General features: G+C 37.9%; 1 protein-coding gene across 1 annotated transcript in view; it reads right to left on the bottom strand.

Moving 5' to 3' along the window:
- The window catches only part of AATF (apoptosis antagonizing transcription factor), a 101,011-nt gene that overhangs the window by 15,604 nt on the left and 68,957 nt on the right, over positions 1–16,450 (bottom strand). Inside the window, exons 8-10 of the mRNA XM_008569807.1 lie at positions 14,796–14,863; positions 12,910–12,990; positions 3,303–3,374 (exon numbers count right to left, since the gene is read on the bottom strand). Of these exons, the coding sequence (XP_008568029.1) occupies positions 3,303–3,374; positions 12,910–12,990; positions 14,796–14,863 (221 nt within the window). The remainder of the gene's footprint in view (positions 1–3,302; positions 3,375–12,909; positions 12,991–14,795; positions 14,864–16,450) is intronic.

The following is a 16,450-nucleotide window of genomic DNA, read 5'->3' on the forward strand; positions in this document are numbered from 1 at the left end:
GGGGGGGGGGGGGGGGGGGGGGGGGGCAAACATGTGATGCCACCCACCTGAGTGTCAACAAGCGAATTATAAACTGTGTCAATCCAAGTTAATGCAAAGCTGTAATCCTCTTTAACAAGAGATTAAATCACTGCCATGAGTTATGTTCATTCTGTAATCTGATAAGGAAGCGAAGGAACCTCTAACAAAAGAGTAATGGGAGGCTTTAATGATGCTGGTAAAAGGTACACCAGTTAAAATATTGCTCTTGTTCCTGCTGATTAGATCAATGTTGCATATTTGCACCGGACTTGTTTCACCTGTCAGAATAACCTGTTTCGTTTTAGGAGATAAGAAGCCTCAGAGAAAATATCTGTATCTTAACCATTCTTGCTTGCAAGTTTTTAACCAACAGAACATGCACTATGGAGGGTATTTCTGGTATTATTAGCTGATGTGTTCTCAAATGTTAAGCAAGCTACACCAGATTATTTCACCATGATTTAGTGCATATTCCTATTAAATAAAGGGGCAAGAAGGAATAAAAAATGGTTTAAGTAACTCTGGGTTACCAACTGGGGGAAAAGAATATTATTAGTAGAGTGGTAGAATATGCCCATATTTAGGGTGCAGACCCATACACAAAGATGGCAAGCCGAAGATAAATTGCCTGTACAAATTCTATTATACCAAGGCACCTCAAGAACAACCTGGCAGTGATATTGACAAAGCACTTTACAAGGCTGGATTACATTTGTACGTTTCTTTTCTAAAACTCTAGATGTAAAACAATAATGTATTTGGTGCTTAGTATTTATCATTAAAGGATCCTCTCCTTGTTCTTTTTTAATGCCAACAGCTTTATAAAAGGAGTGGGAAAGGTGGTTTTTATTTGGGGGGAGGAAATAAGGGGCTAAAATTGAAATTCTTTCTGTTCCTGTTGAGAATTTAAGTTCTTTAAGTTCTTTACAAAGGAATAGAGTACCTATAAAATGTTAAATTACTACATTTTTGGAATTAAAAAAACTACTTAAAAAAATACAGTAACCTACAGATGGTCCCAGAATCAAGTTTATCTAACAATCCCTCCTTGAAGCAACAGTTAATGCAAGGCAAATACCAATTTTCCTTGGCCTACATCAAGCTGATCATTGTCACTCAGACCTTTTGCATGCTGACAGCTAAAACCCAAGCCAACAAAGTAAGCAGTTCATGTGGATTCCCTTTCCCATTATTTGACTCAGTGGCCAGTTCTGAGCAGCACATCTCTGTCTCAGAGATCTTACTCAGATGTGCTGCTCCTACTTATCACACCAGCATTTTACCATCTGGCTTCCATCAACACAACAAATGATAAAGAATGAACCTCTTTTAAAGTCTTTCTCAGAGGGTCTGTCAAAAACACAGGCAAAAAGTAGCTGATTATTTCCATAACTCCCAAACACTTCACTTCGTTAGAACCGTAGTAGGAGATCATCTGCATTCTTACATCATACTCCCCCTGACCTCACAGCACCCCGGGTCAGGGGTGGGATGGGGGGCGGGGATTTACACCACGTAAAGTAAGCTCTGTTTCTAAGTTTAGAGCGAGCAAAGAGACCTGCTCTTGGTGGTGACAATATGCTTAGAGGGATTCCCTACCAGTGGGATGTCAAGCCTTTCCCCCTCTTAGCCCACTGATATTCTGTCTCTATAAAGATGACCCTGAAGGGCAAACAGTAGTTGTTCTAGGAGCTTGGCTGTCTCATGCCAACTAGGATCAAGGGTTCAGATCTCGGTATCAGGCAGCCACCAAAAAAACACAAGAAAATAGCTTTGGTTTTGCCTATACTATGACCAATGACTTCACTTGGTAAATATTAAAATGTCTAATACAGCATTATTTACAACAATGGCAATTAAAAACAGTTTAGATGTCCAACAACCAGTGAATGGCTAAATAAATAATATTTTAAAAACACTACATAGTCATCTTAAATTTGTGAATTATTTTAACATGAAAATGCTCACAGTATACCATGAGCATCCCTAGTACCCAGATCTTGGTTTCTAAACACCATAATCCATTACAAAGAACCAGGGCTCCTTCTGGAAAGACTGATTCCAGGGAAGGTATAAGATGAGCCTGGAACATCTCGTGCCACAAAGTAAGGAAATACTCAAAGAATAACTGGAGACATCCCAAAAGGACACAAGCGATCTTGAAAGGGCCTCTACTAATCAGGGACCATTTTAACTTCAAAATAAAGACAACTCATTGAATAAAATGGGAGTGCATAAGTCCACATCAATATAAATGTACGAACAGTAAATAAATGAAGAAGAGAAAGCTCTTCATTATAGTAAAATGCCAGTTAAGAAATATAGAAGAGAGGCCAGGGATTACGGGGCCCGAGCCTGAAGCCCCTGGCGTCCTGAGATGAGGGACCATGGGCCTTAGTCTCTCCCCTCACCCCTCCCCACCCCCAAAACAACATCTTTGAATGTACTTGTTAGCCATGTGTGCTTCTATGGGGTGTATAACGTCTCTCCTCATGTCCTCCACTAAACTTCTGCTTAAATTTTCCTAATTCATTTTTAAGACATCTTTTTTCATTAAGAATGTTAATCTTTTTGTTAAATTTATTCCTTATCAATTCACATTAAAATTAATTTGTGATGTTTCTTTCATTTCTACATTGAGAAAATAAGTTTCTATTGAAACATTAAACAGAAAAAATAAAATAAATAAAAAGGTCATTATACTGTGGACAATGGTTAAAAAAAGAGATATAGAAGAAATTATTCTTAAAAAAAAGTTTACCTCTGAATTGTTATGAGTACACATACATTTTTTCTATATATATTTCCATATTGTTTCAGCTCTATAAAATGAGCATATACTTCCTTTTGTAAAAATACTCATAATCCTCAACAGCAGCCTCAACAAATATAACATATGCACATCTCCAGAGCAATCTCTAGAGCCATTTTAAAAAGAACAGCATATGCACAAAACCTCCAAATACATACAAGCAAGCTGCCCTGACCTTCTGTCCTAGAGAGGGGCTCAGATGTCCTAGTCAGGTAGACTAAAGTTAAAAACAAAACAAAACAGCAAAAACCAACAAACCACCAGAGGCAGCACTGAGATTTATGGAAATTTCTGATTTGGCTTTTACAGTAATTATGGGAGTGAAGAGATGTGACAACAACCCTTAATATGATGCCAGTGACAAATGGTTAACTGATAAGAAGAAATGGAGAGGGCGACAAGCTGTAGAACAGGTCAATATCAGGCTGTCATGAAGCCATTTGTGACATATAATTAATCTATTACTCACCTGGCATCATCATTCATTGTAGTATGGTCAATAGGTGCCATGAAGCTCAGTAGCTTGCTAAGAATATGAAACCTAAATAAAGCAGGAAACAAGCAGGCAGCAACATTAGTAACTATTAACCTAGAAAAGGAAACACATTCTACAAGTAAACAAAGTCAAGAACTAATCACAGGAACATCTGGTTCCAGAATGGAAACAGGGAAAAATTCACAGGCACTTACCACTCACAACCTTATTTTCCCCTTTTTCCTTAATGCTACAGGAGAAAAGTCTGATAACACATTGCAAATGTTCCGTTCTGCACAGATCTGTTTATATCACAGGCCCCCAAAAGAACAGATACACACTTTTGTCTTTGATCAGTATATGAACCCTTAAACATTATTCCAGACAAAAGAAAATGAGGATTCGAATACTGCATTTTACTCCTCTATATAACCTATAGAAAGGTTACTCTATATAACCTTTCTACTTTCTACATCTTAATCATTTTTCAGTGTCATTAAAGCTACCTAATGACATTAGCACAGGTAGTGGCACAACACCTGAATGCAATATGTCACCAATACCATCACTCACTGGCACTGGCTCCCCAAGTCAGAAAAAGGTGTTTACATTTCCACATCATCTCCATGCACTAGCTTCACTGAGTCTTTCATTTCCCCTACCTTTGAATGAAGGAGCACACACGACTGAGTTTATAACAAGTTTGATTCCTAGATCTTCAGTCATGTTAATATGAAAATTTCAGTTACATCACCTACTGCCCACCAATAGAAAAAGGGGTATTTTTGTATGAAACGCTTTGAGGTTCCCTGGTGAAAGGGGCTGAACATATGATCTTAGAATGACTAAATTATACCAAAGAGAATTCAAAATGAATTCTATTCATTATGGTGGAAGAGGATTTTATGACTATATATATGAGGTGTCTTCAAAAAATTTATGGAGAGATTTGTATTATCTTTCAATTCTATTTTTCCATGAACTTCTTGAAGTACCCTTGTGTGTATATATGTACTATGAAATTCTAACCAAAAAAACTCTATTTTGGCAAAACAATGTCCACAAACAAAAATATGATAAATATTTTAATGTGCATAATGTTTTACAGTTTTAGAAACATCTTTACACAAATCAAATAATTTGATTCTCTCCTGTACCACCCACAGCTAAGCCTTCCAAATTACATTATTTTTCTCAACAAATGAAATTTTCAATAATAGTGATGAGATTTTTCCCCATTACAAGAGTAAAAGAAAAAGTATAAATTCATTATAGAAAATCTGGAAAACAAAGCACACGCACAAAACAGTTTCTCCACCTATAGACAATTAACATTTTGGTTAGTTGTCTTTGTTTTACGTAGTGACACTTTTATATACATATTTACACAATTTTCTATGCTCTTTTTTTCACTTACATTGTAAGCATTGTCCAATAAACAATATCTGAATGGTGCATACGATTCCAGGAGTAATATATTTTCATATTTTTGAACTTTTTTATTGTTTCTAATTCTTCACTTTTTATAAAATACAAAAAACAAAACCTAAGAAAACCTGTATGTATCATACTTGTTTTTTTAAAAAATGTGTTTGCTATCCTCTAATTATAAAAAAAGAATATATATTTAAAAAATCCAAATACAGAAATGTGCAGAGAACTGAAAAGTCCCCTGTAGTCAAACCCCCAAGAAATAATCACTATTAATTAAAACTGTTAAGTGAAATGTGACTAGTCTCAATTGAGATATACGGTAATTATAAGATACATGCCAAATGTTAAAGATTTGAGACAAAAAAAAGAAGGTAATATTTACCATTAATAATTTTTAAAATAATAAATTGTTGAAACAATACTTTTAATATATTCGGTTAAATGAAATATATTAGAAAAATTAAGTTTACCTGTTTCTTTTTTCTTTTTTAATGTGTCTACTGGAACATTTAAAATTACATATGTAACATTTTTATTGGATGCTACTACTCTGTAGAATATCTTTAAACTTTGATATAATATATTCAGTAACTATTAACTACATGATGAAAGAAACCTTTAAGAATTAATCAGGTTAGAGTGTGGTGTTATAACACCAAGGTCAAGGGTTCAGATTCCAGAACTGGCCAGCTGCACCCCTGCAAAAAAGAGGTAATCAGATTAAAGACAATTTAGTAATGTGTACTAAATGCAATACATTTTACCTAATCTCAGTGCTGCTGAGGATAAGGGTGCATGTTCTGGTATTATAACACATTTTAGGGCTGGCTGGTTAGCTCAGTTGGTTAGAATAGTGTTATAACATCAAGGTCAAGAGTTCAGATGGCCAGCCACCCACAGGAAAAAAAAAAAAAAAAGCAAGAACAAAAATAACACTTTTTACAAACCACATTAAGAAAAAAAAACAATAATTTTGTTGTGGAAAAATAGACAAACACAGTAAGATATCTCATTATTAAAGGCTCAAGAGTTTAATTCATTTACATTATGATGTCTGATTAAATCATGATTAAGCCCACTTAAATACAATGCTGAGTAAAATGCTGATAATCAATAATTATAATTATTTCCATAAACCAAAATTTTTCCTTTAAAATTATTTTCTAGGGCCGGCCCGGTGGCGCACTGCTACAGTGCGCCGTTTGGGAGCGCGGCGGCGCTCCCGCCGAGGGTTCGGATCCCACATGCAGACCGGTTCCCGCTCACTGGCTGAGCGAGGCGTGGGCGCAGCACCGAGGGTTGCGATCCCGTTGCCGGTCCCGGTCCGGTGCGGGTGCGACACTGAGGGTTGCGATCCGTTGCCGGACACGAACAAAGACAAAAAAAAAAAAAGGTAAAATTATTTTCTAGCACCCAATTAGCAAGTTGCCATGACCAATGTGACTAGGCCATCTAAACTAGTGGCCTGTTATCATTTAAGCTGTTTCCACAAGGTAATGTTAATCTTTGCTATAATATTTCTGGAAATCTTATCTTTCCAACCCTATCACAAAAAAAGAGCAAGATTGCTCAGTGTTGGGACCTAGTATCGGTGACAACAGCTGGCACATCCTACCTGTTCTTAAAGTCTAATTTAAAGAAGTTATTTACAATATTCTTATCTAGCCTGAGACACATGGTTTAATCCTTTAGGAGGATGCTAATGTAGCCAGGATGTCTTTTTGGTGCGTGCGTAGGCTACCTGGTCCCACCAGTGAAACAACTCAACAAGCAGAGGTTAAAAGCATAGGCTCTGCAATCAGATCAATTAGTTCATATCCCAGTTTGCTAGTTACTAGCTCTGTAATGTTAGGTAAAGTTACTCATCTTCTCTAAACACTTTACATGAATTAGCTCATTTAATCTGCATAACAATCTTATGAAATGTAACTTCTATTATTATATTCCCTTCACAGATAAGGAAATTGAAGCACAGAGATGTAAAGCCCAAGGTCTTCTTTTTTGGTAGCACCTCAGTAGGGGAATCTGAACCCCTGACACCTTGGTGTTATAACACTGCACTCTAACCAACTGAGCTAACTGACCAGCCTACCCAAGAGCTTCAGGACAGTAAATGGAAGAGCCAGATTTCAAACACAGACAGTCTGGCTCCAAAGCACAGACAGTCTGTGCTCTTTCTGCATGTAAATTGCTTAGCAGTGCCTAACAGTGAGAGCTCCATAAATGTTAATTGTCACTACTGCTATTAGTAAAGATTACTCTCTGCTCCTGACCACAATCCTCACATTTACGGTCACAAGGAGAGCCAGGTGAGTAGAGATGACACAAACCTAAGCCAATTCAACACTGATGACCTTATGACTTTTCTTCTTATTTTTTTATTTTGCAATAATTATAAACTTACAGAAAAATTACAAAAAAAGCACAGAGAGGTCATGCATATCCTCACCCAGTTTCCCTCTAATGTTAACAATTTACATAAACATAGTGTAATTATCAAAATCAGGAAACTGACACTGGTACAATACTATTAACTAAACTACAGACCTTATTCAAATTTCACCCATTTTTATCCTACTGTCCTTTTTCTTTTCCAGGATCCAATCTTAGGACTCCACATTGTACCTAGTTGTGACATCTCCTTACTCTTCCAATATGTGACAGTTCCTCAGTCTTCCTTGTTCTGTCATTACCTTGACACTTGACAAGTACTGATGAGTTATTTTGTAGCGTGTCTCACAATTTGAATTAGTACGATGTTTTCTTTTTTTTTTTTTGCGACCGGTAAGGGGATCGTAACCCTTGGCTTGGTGTCGTCCACACAGCGCTCAGCCAGTGAGCGCACCGGCCGTTCCTACAGAGGATCCGAACCCGCGGCCTCGGCGCTCCCAGCGCAGCTGCGCTCCCGGCACCGTACTCTCCCGAGTAAGCCACAGGGTCGGCCCAGTATGATGCTTTCTGATGAGATTGCGATTAGGCATTTTTGGCAAGAATACCACAGAAACAATGTTGCATCCTTCTACTGAAGATAGAGAGATGTAGATATGCCTTATTACTCGTGTTAATCTTGAACACCTGGCTAAGGTGGTATCAGCTGGATTTCTCCACTGTAAAGTTACTATTTTTCTCCTTGTAACTGATAAATATACTGGGAAAAATACTTTGAGATCATGAAAATATAGTTTGAGTATCCCTTACCCGAAATGCATGGGACCAGATGTATTTCAGATTTTGATTTTTTTTTTTTTTTGGAATATTTGTAGAATAATACCAGTTGAGCAACCCTAATCCCCAAATCCAAAATCCTTTGAACATGACGTCAGCCCTCAAAAAATTTCAGATTTTAGATTTTCGGTTTAGGGATGCTCAACCTGTATACTGTTTCTCTTCAAACTTTTGCCCTTTGACTCTAGCACCCACTGGTGGATCTTGCCAGAAAAAATTATTACTGTGGTGTTTGCCTAGTGGTGATCTTCTATTCCTCCCATTTTCTCTACATTTAATGGCTGGAATTATGCATGACCTTTTGATGGCACATCAACTGGATTCCAAAAGGCTTTTACAAAACATATCAGTCAAGATAGTAAGTTTAGGGCCGGCCCGGTGGCGCACTGCTATAGTGCGCCGCTTGGGAAGCGTGGTGGCGCTCCCGCCGAGGGTTTGGATCCCACATACAGACCGGCCGCTCACTGGCTGAGCGAGAGGCGGGAGCAACACCGAGGGTTGCGATCCCATGGCCGGTCCCGGTCCGGTACGGGCGCGACACTGAGGGTTGCGATCCGTTGCCGGTCACGAAAAAAGACAAAAAGGAAAAAAAAAAAAAAAAAAGATAGTAAGTTTACACAAAAATTCTATAGGCCTTTCAACTATGAAAAGTCCCTTAGTAATCAACAGCCCTCATGCACAGAAATGTGATCACAAATGAAACATCCCTACCCTACTTGATTTATCTGAGGCATGGGGCACTCCTGACCCCTTATTAAACATTCTTCTGCATTCACTGCTTGACTTCACTCTCTCCTGCCCTCCTACCTCAATGACCACTCTTCCTCAGCATTCTTTATGGGCTTCTCTCCCCCTCTGTGTAACTCATATATGGGGATTCATCGGGATTCTATTCTTCACACTATACCCTCCTATACATCCTTCTTTTGACTCAAAACTCTATCTCTAAACTCGGATTTCTCAAGGTTATAATCAAATTCAACATATTTAGAAACTGAATCCATCCTCCCCCAAACAAACAAAAAATTTATTTCCTCCTTGCAATCTCTCTCTACCTCATACATATCAGTGAATAAAACCAAAACCTATCTAGTTCCCTCTGAAACTCTGGGAGTCATTCTAAGCTCTTCCCTTTCCTTCACCTGTTCACATGCGACTGCACAAGCACAAACTACTCACTTGCTTAAATGTCTCTCAATCCATGATTTCCAATTCCTTCCAGCCCTTGCTCTCAAAACTTTCTAGTCCATTTCAACAGAACCCCTAAAATTAACTTTCTAAAATGCAAATGTTATGACAACATTCCTCTGCCTAAAATCTTTCAACAACTCACTATAGTCTACAGAATTAAGTCCAAAATTCTCAGCAAGGCCATGATCTAGCACTCTCCTGTGCACACAGCCACATCTCCTGCCATTCCCCCATATTCACTTTAAGTGTCTGCCAAAACAAATTAACTGCAGTTTCCAAAATGAGCTCCACACTCTCACAAGTCTGCAAACGTTTTTTGCAAACATTATTCTTTTTGCCTTTGGCTGGGCTAACTCTTACTAGTCTCCCAAGGCTGCAATTCCCCAAGTGTGGGGCAGGATTATCTCTACTGTAGCACCCACCACACAGCGTTACTGTCTACTACTGTCTGCCATCCTCTCAGAGTATATGCTCCTTGAGGACAGACTGGGTCTTACCCAGCATCTCATATGGTTCTCAGAATGTGAAGGACACTAAAACCACTTCTTATATTTTAATGTTTAGCCCTGTTTAAATAGACTATCTCTTGCCTCTCTGTTGCCACAATAAGATTTTAATGCCTCTGGATATATGGGGTTCTCAATCAGTATCAAAATGCTATAAAAACAAAGGTATATGATTGCATTGGCACATACCTCTCTCTAATGAACAGTTTAATGAGGTTAGTTTAATAAATTAATATAACAACTATTAAAAAGCAACGACTGCCAAGCTGGGGCCGCTAGAACTCAGGAGAAGAAGGAGGAGAGACCTATGGAGTGCAGGAAGGCAGGAGAAGCCACAATGAGAGAAAGAAAGGACCACCCCAGCTGCTTCAAGGCTGGAGCTGGTGAGCGCATGGAGCAAGAGCTGGCAAAAGCCACAGCTGTGCCTTTTGTATGAAGTTGCTTGGAGGGTTCAGGGGAGAACAGGGCCTTGGTGGCCCCCAGGCCAGCAAGACCACTAACAGTGTTCCCGTGGACCCACATAAGAGCAAGGAGCCACAGACAACTGAAAAAAGGAGCCACTCAGAGGGAAGTGAGTCATCACAAGGGACTAGTGCACAGCCCATCCCATGGGAAGCGTTTGGAGTGCAGGTGGTGGTGGAGACAGACCCACTGGGAGAGCATGGGGCACAGCTTGGACAGGTGATCCACCACCCAATCAGCGCAGAACAACTCAGTGAAGACTGGTCAGGAACGTAAAACTGAAGGGGGTACAGTTTGCTAAAAAGACTCAGGCCCAGACCAGATTTTCCACATAACCCAGGCGTACCAGACCTCACAAGACCTAGAAGTGCTGAAAAGGTCAACAATTAAAACCTGAACTGCACAAAAAGCCTTCCCTAGGGAATCAGCAGCAAAGCAGCAATTTACCTCAACCACAGGCCCAAGTGTTGGTCCCCACAGGAAGTTTCCCCATTTTAGAAGTAAGTAAAGGATGACAAATTAGTTCCAGTGCAGAGTTTAAGTGCTGGGAAGAGCAAATAATCCAACACACAACTGAAAGAAAAAACAAAAAACCTACAGATCAAAGTTCCAATGTTAATCAGTAAAGGTCTAACACCACCAAAGAACACCTATCAAACTTAGAAGGTCCAGAAGTACCCTGGGCTCCCAAGCCCAGGAGGGAGGGGGGCTGCTCCCTGAGGGCCTCAGCCACACCACACCAATTCAGCCCAGCAATGACCACTGAGCCACCACTGGAAGCACCCAGGGCTCCCCTGTTGGAATGAGGGGGGTGCCACGGGCCTTGACCATGCCCTCCCCCTCCTTCCTCCTCCTCCCCCCCATTCCCCATCCCTTCCCCCTCCCCCTACAACTGCTCCACAGCACCTTAGAATGTAAAAAAATAATAATAATAGTAAATAAAATTTAAGAAATAAAATAAAAATAAATTAATATAACAAAAGGCATTGCTATTAAAATAAAATCCTGGTTATTTTCTTCCAAGCTGATAACAATTCTGATAAATTTATTTTGATTTGGGAAACAACTGACTCATGTTCTCCTGAGTTATTTGCCGCACTGGAAAAGTTCTTACTTCTCCAATACTCAGCCAGATTTCTTAACCTGTCTTATGTTTACAGTTATAACCTCCTCTCATTATGTAACAAGCATTTTAATTTTACTATAATCATCATCCCAAAACATTTTTTGAATAACCACTGTCTACAAGGAAATAAGGTTGGAACTGTCTCAAAAAACAAAGCAGCACAATTCTTGACTTCAAACTGCACATAATATAGCTACCTGCCCCCGTACTTTTAAAATTCATAAAAAAAATAATGTAGAAAAGGCATGTTTTCCTCTCAATTCTTTTGAAGAGCATATATTTTGCAATAGCAATGCCCATAGATAAACACAAGAGAAACCAAAGACACTAACATTTTTGAATGTCTACTATGTACCAGACATTTATATATTATTTCATTTAATTCCCACACCAAATCTGTACAGTAAGGATTATTGTATCCATTTAGTAAATGGAAAAAGTGAGACCCAGAGAACAAAGAACAACCAAAATCATATAACCAGACAGAACCAGGATTTGAACCCAAGTTTCTTGACTTAAGGTCCTGAGCTCCTCCCTTTAGAGAACATTTATAGCCTTGTAATGCTCTAATTTTAAAAGCATAGTATTAGAGAAAAATTTGATCCCAAAATTAAAGAATAAGGTAATCACTCAGCCTGGTCACTTTTATAAAGTACTATTAGTAACACTCTTCTTTAAATCCTTGTGGTGGGCAGGGGGAGAAAGGTAGAGAAGAGTAAATGCACAGGAGGGTAGGAGACTGACCCAGTCTTGAAATAATGACAACAATAACAATGATAGTAATAATGGCACCAAATACTTATATCTCAGGTCCCCAGCTCCCATGCTCAAAAATGAGATAGGTCTACATTGGTCTAAAAGGAATTTAATGACAAGCAGGCTGTAATTAAGGAGGTGGGATTAGCTATCTGTCAGAAACTGTCCCAACACAAGTTTAAGATTTTTTTTCAGTGTACACCTGAATTACAAGTAGTTCCTTTGATGCTGAAGCTTTGTGCAATGATACTGTTTTTTTATACACATATATATAGTTGCCAGGGAGGTGAGCCTAAAACTATAGCAATGCCGATTCCTGCTCTTGCTCCTCCTTTTGTCTGTATCCTTATAAAGCTCCTTCTTAAAGGGCTCACAGGATGGGTGATTTTTGTAGAGTCAGAAATTTCTCTATTTTCTCACAAAAATTATATTTCTCATCTAATTTAAGCACAGTTAACATTCTCTGCAGTCCTTCATTTATGTCTTTTTAGCATACTGTGTACATGTATGGCAACATGAAAAAATGGATCAATGCAATTCTATCCTAATAAGATTCCAGAATCAAATTTTTAAAATATTCTATACAAATCATTTTTTTTAAAACCAAGATATTTCAACTATCTTGCCTTTGTTTTCTCATTATTTCTCTTTCAGGGAAATGCAGATTTTATTTCACCCATCCACTCACAACAGTAGAACAAAAAGTCAATGAAGCTGTATTTCTAATTTTAGAATGAGAAAAACTGAGTCAAAAAAATCCCTTGAATTCTGTTTTAGTTATTTATCTGACTCTTAAAAACAGAATCATCAGAAGAAATAGAAAAATGACATAACAGCCAAAATGCAAGAGGAAAGATATAAAATGTCAACACTAAAAAATTTTTTCCAAAAAGTAACTCACCGAAGTTTCCTTCCTTTGCTGGCTTTCCTATCTACTTTCTTGTGGATTTTGCTTCGTAACTTCTGGATTGCAAGCCACTGCCTGGGAAATTCACAAGCGATGTTATGCATCATCACAAGCAGAAATAGTTATATATACTGACAAATTGGAATTTTTCTCACTAACAACCCTAAAAATAAAGAAATCATCAACTTTCATCAAGTTCCTCAAGATAGTCTGAGGCCAAAGTAACCAATCGGAGAGAATTTGTGCAATGGTAAACACAAATGGCAGCTGGGAAATTCTACAGCAAATTTGGTTAACAATGCTGCTTAGTATTTGGACTTGCTGTGACAAGCACTAAATCTACCAGTCTGCAAGAAAAACCATCAAACTTTTAATGTTTTAGCTGTGCAGCATATTCTATTACTAATGTTGCAACCACTGGTTGGCTTGAATACCTGAATTCTTTAAATCTAATTTTCCCTTTGCTAATACCCAAGTGCTTTATTTTGTGCTTTCCAATTTTTGCTAATTTTTTGTAATTATCTACTACTGATACTAGTTTTATAGTCATTTTATTTACTTAATTTTCATTTCATTTATAAATATTTCAGTATGTGTTGCTAACATAAGGACTGTTTTCCCCCCAATACAATCTCAATACCATATCACACCTTAAAACAAGTTAATAATTTTTTACTATCAAATATTCAGTCGGTCTTCAAATTTCTGATACTGTCTCAATTTTACAGCTGCTTTGTTTGAATCAAGATGCAAACAAGATTCACATATTCTGCAGTCACTTGAGATAAGAAGGAATTAATTTAATTTTTCAAATAAGAAATACAGGGCTAAGAAAATCTTCATAAATCGCTCATATGAACGAATATGTGAAAAAGGGAGGAAAAGAAGAAACAGCAGCAGCAGCTAGTCATCTTACCTGATTTATACAACAGAAACGAAACATCAGAAAAGAAAAATCTAGGGAAATCCAATTACTGTAATCTTAATATAATCTTAATTACCACAATCTATTTTATTGTAAACTCAGATAAATGTACAATATAATCACCACTTAAATGCAATTTGCTCTTTCACGTTAAATTTATAGTGAACAGCTCTCTATGACATCCCAGAGATATACAAAATATCAACAACATTCTACCCTACCTAAAATTCTAATAATATTTTACTCAAATAAAATAATTTCATCAACACAAATTTTTCATTGCTCTCTCAAGATTCTGCTCTGCCCAGAATCCCATTCTGGCACTGGCAGCTTTTGTTTCTTTTCACGCTTTCACAAATTGTGGCTCATGGCTATTTAAATGTACACTATTCATTAGGTAACACTCTAAATACCCTTTTTATTTTCCAACCTCAGGATGAAGCATACACACAAAAGCCTTCCTTCTCTACACTCTACCCTGACATCTGGGTAGTGCTGCCACGTTCCATTTCTAATCATGCTGAAGCTTTTACTGAAGGGGTGGAGGTCTAAATTAGGGCAGAATCTAACAAAGCAGATTCGACTACGAGCAAGGAACCTGTTGTGCTCAGTGGCACATTCTGACACCTGAGAGCACACATTCGGGTGGCTGCTTTTTATCTACTGGTCAGCAGGATGATATGGATATAATGACAACCCAAATCAGAGAGCCACGAGCATAAGAAAGACAAACCCTAAAACAAACACACAGGTATCTTGTAATCTCTTTTCAAATTGTACTAAGGCAATATAGGATAAACAATTAGTCACTTTATTTTTCTAGCTCTTACTATCTCTCACTTAACTTTTATAATTACAGGGCTAATCATTGCCTTGGAGGTAGAATTCAGGGCACTCTAGGGGAGATACTATTATATAGGCTGCTGGCATGAACAGAAAGCCATATTTAAATTACCTTCCCATGGCCACCTGATCATTGGGGTCCAAGGAGCTGGTCTTCCGTTCTATGAGTTCTCGAAGGAGCTAGGGGAAAAAGGAAAGCAACATTTAGTTATCATCTCCAGTGCCAACTGACTTTAAAAGGGCACAGAAGAAATGCTGCATGGTATAGTGACAGCTCTAACACTACAATCAATAAGGGACACCCCAGTGGCAAGAGCATGACTGAATTCCCATTAACCCTTTCATATTTATATATCTTTAAAAAGGTGGCTACAGCAATAGCTGAAAGCAGGAGTCCATTTGGAAGACTTATTGTACTGCGGTTCATTTCAAATGGATCAATGAGTGTGCAACATTTCCTTCACTGTTTTTATGATTAGTTTTGTCCACCCCATCGATATCAATGGAGAATCTTTAAAGGTCAGGTGGGAAGGTCTATGTGGCAAAAGGGAAAACGCATCAGCTTCTCACCAACAGGATAACAGTGCAAAGCTAACTTCTGAACTATAACCTCCAGCAGTCAGGAAGGTCTCACTCAGGCAAAAGCTTTTATTTTTATGAAATTAAAAGCATAGACTTTACTCTCTCACATTCCATAGCTGCTACTCTACCATGCTTGCTATTAAGTGACTTAACAGTACATGACACCACCATATTCGCAGCCACAAAAATTTAAAGAGGGAACCTCAAGAAAGTCTTTTGTTTAGACTGCAAATACAACACAGAGGACTGGTCTTTTATCCTATACAATTAACTCCGTGTGAACTCTAAATTACTTTCCTCTTAATCCTGGGTACTCCACTGTAGCCAAAGTCTAAATCTATACCTTTCACACAGACTTAAGAATTTGCACTGGATCTTCAAGTCCTAGATGAAGAGAAGCATTGGATTTAAAAGTTAAACATTAAAAGAAGACAGTTTTAAATTACAATAATAAAACTAAATAGCATCTCTCCTATAGAAATGCTCTATGCAGAGAAATAGCAACAGAAATTAAAATTCCAAGAATCTTCTGAGAAAAATCTAAGGGAAGATGCTAAAATAAACTAGTTCCTGCTAATCATTTGTCAATAATACAGGTCTAATTTTAAAACTTGTTTCTTCACAAAAATAAGCAATTATTTTGTAGGTAAGGCATGGTAGCAATATACATCTCACCACATTAAAGAGCTGAAGCCTGTGGGAGGACGCAGAAGGAGGAATAAATTCCAATGAAAGTAGTTCACTTTCTAATTTTCATTTGTTTGTGTAAGTAGGCACTGGAAGAAGTAAAACAAATTTATAAAAATATTCACTTCCATAGGATGAATCTTTATTGCAAAAGGGAAAAGTATATCTCAATCGCAATTAAAAAACCTCCCATGATGTTTTTTCACTTGCTTATTTTGGGCATTATTACCACAGCAATTACATTAAAAAATGCAGAGACCAGAGGCCACTGGTTTATTATCACTAGAAAACAGCAAGCTATTTCTCTACTGTGTTTATCTGATTGATTCCCAACATCTTTCTGGCAGCCAATCTATCAGTTTATCTCTCCTACTTCATCACAGTCACTTCTGGCAGCTAAATACAAGATCCAAATCCAGTGTTACACAGACATACGACATAGTAAACCTATGTAACACTGCTACTGTGTAAACAGCTGCCCTTAAGGCTAAGCAAAAA

This window comes from Galeopterus variegatus, unplaced genomic scaffold, assembly GCF_000696425.1.
Source record: "Galeopterus variegatus unplaced genomic scaffold, G_variegatus-3.0.2 Scaffold531, whole genome shotgun sequence".
In the NCBI taxonomy this organism is placed as follows: domain Eukaryota; kingdom Metazoa; phylum Chordata; class Mammalia; order Dermoptera; family Cynocephalidae; genus Galeopterus; species Galeopterus variegatus.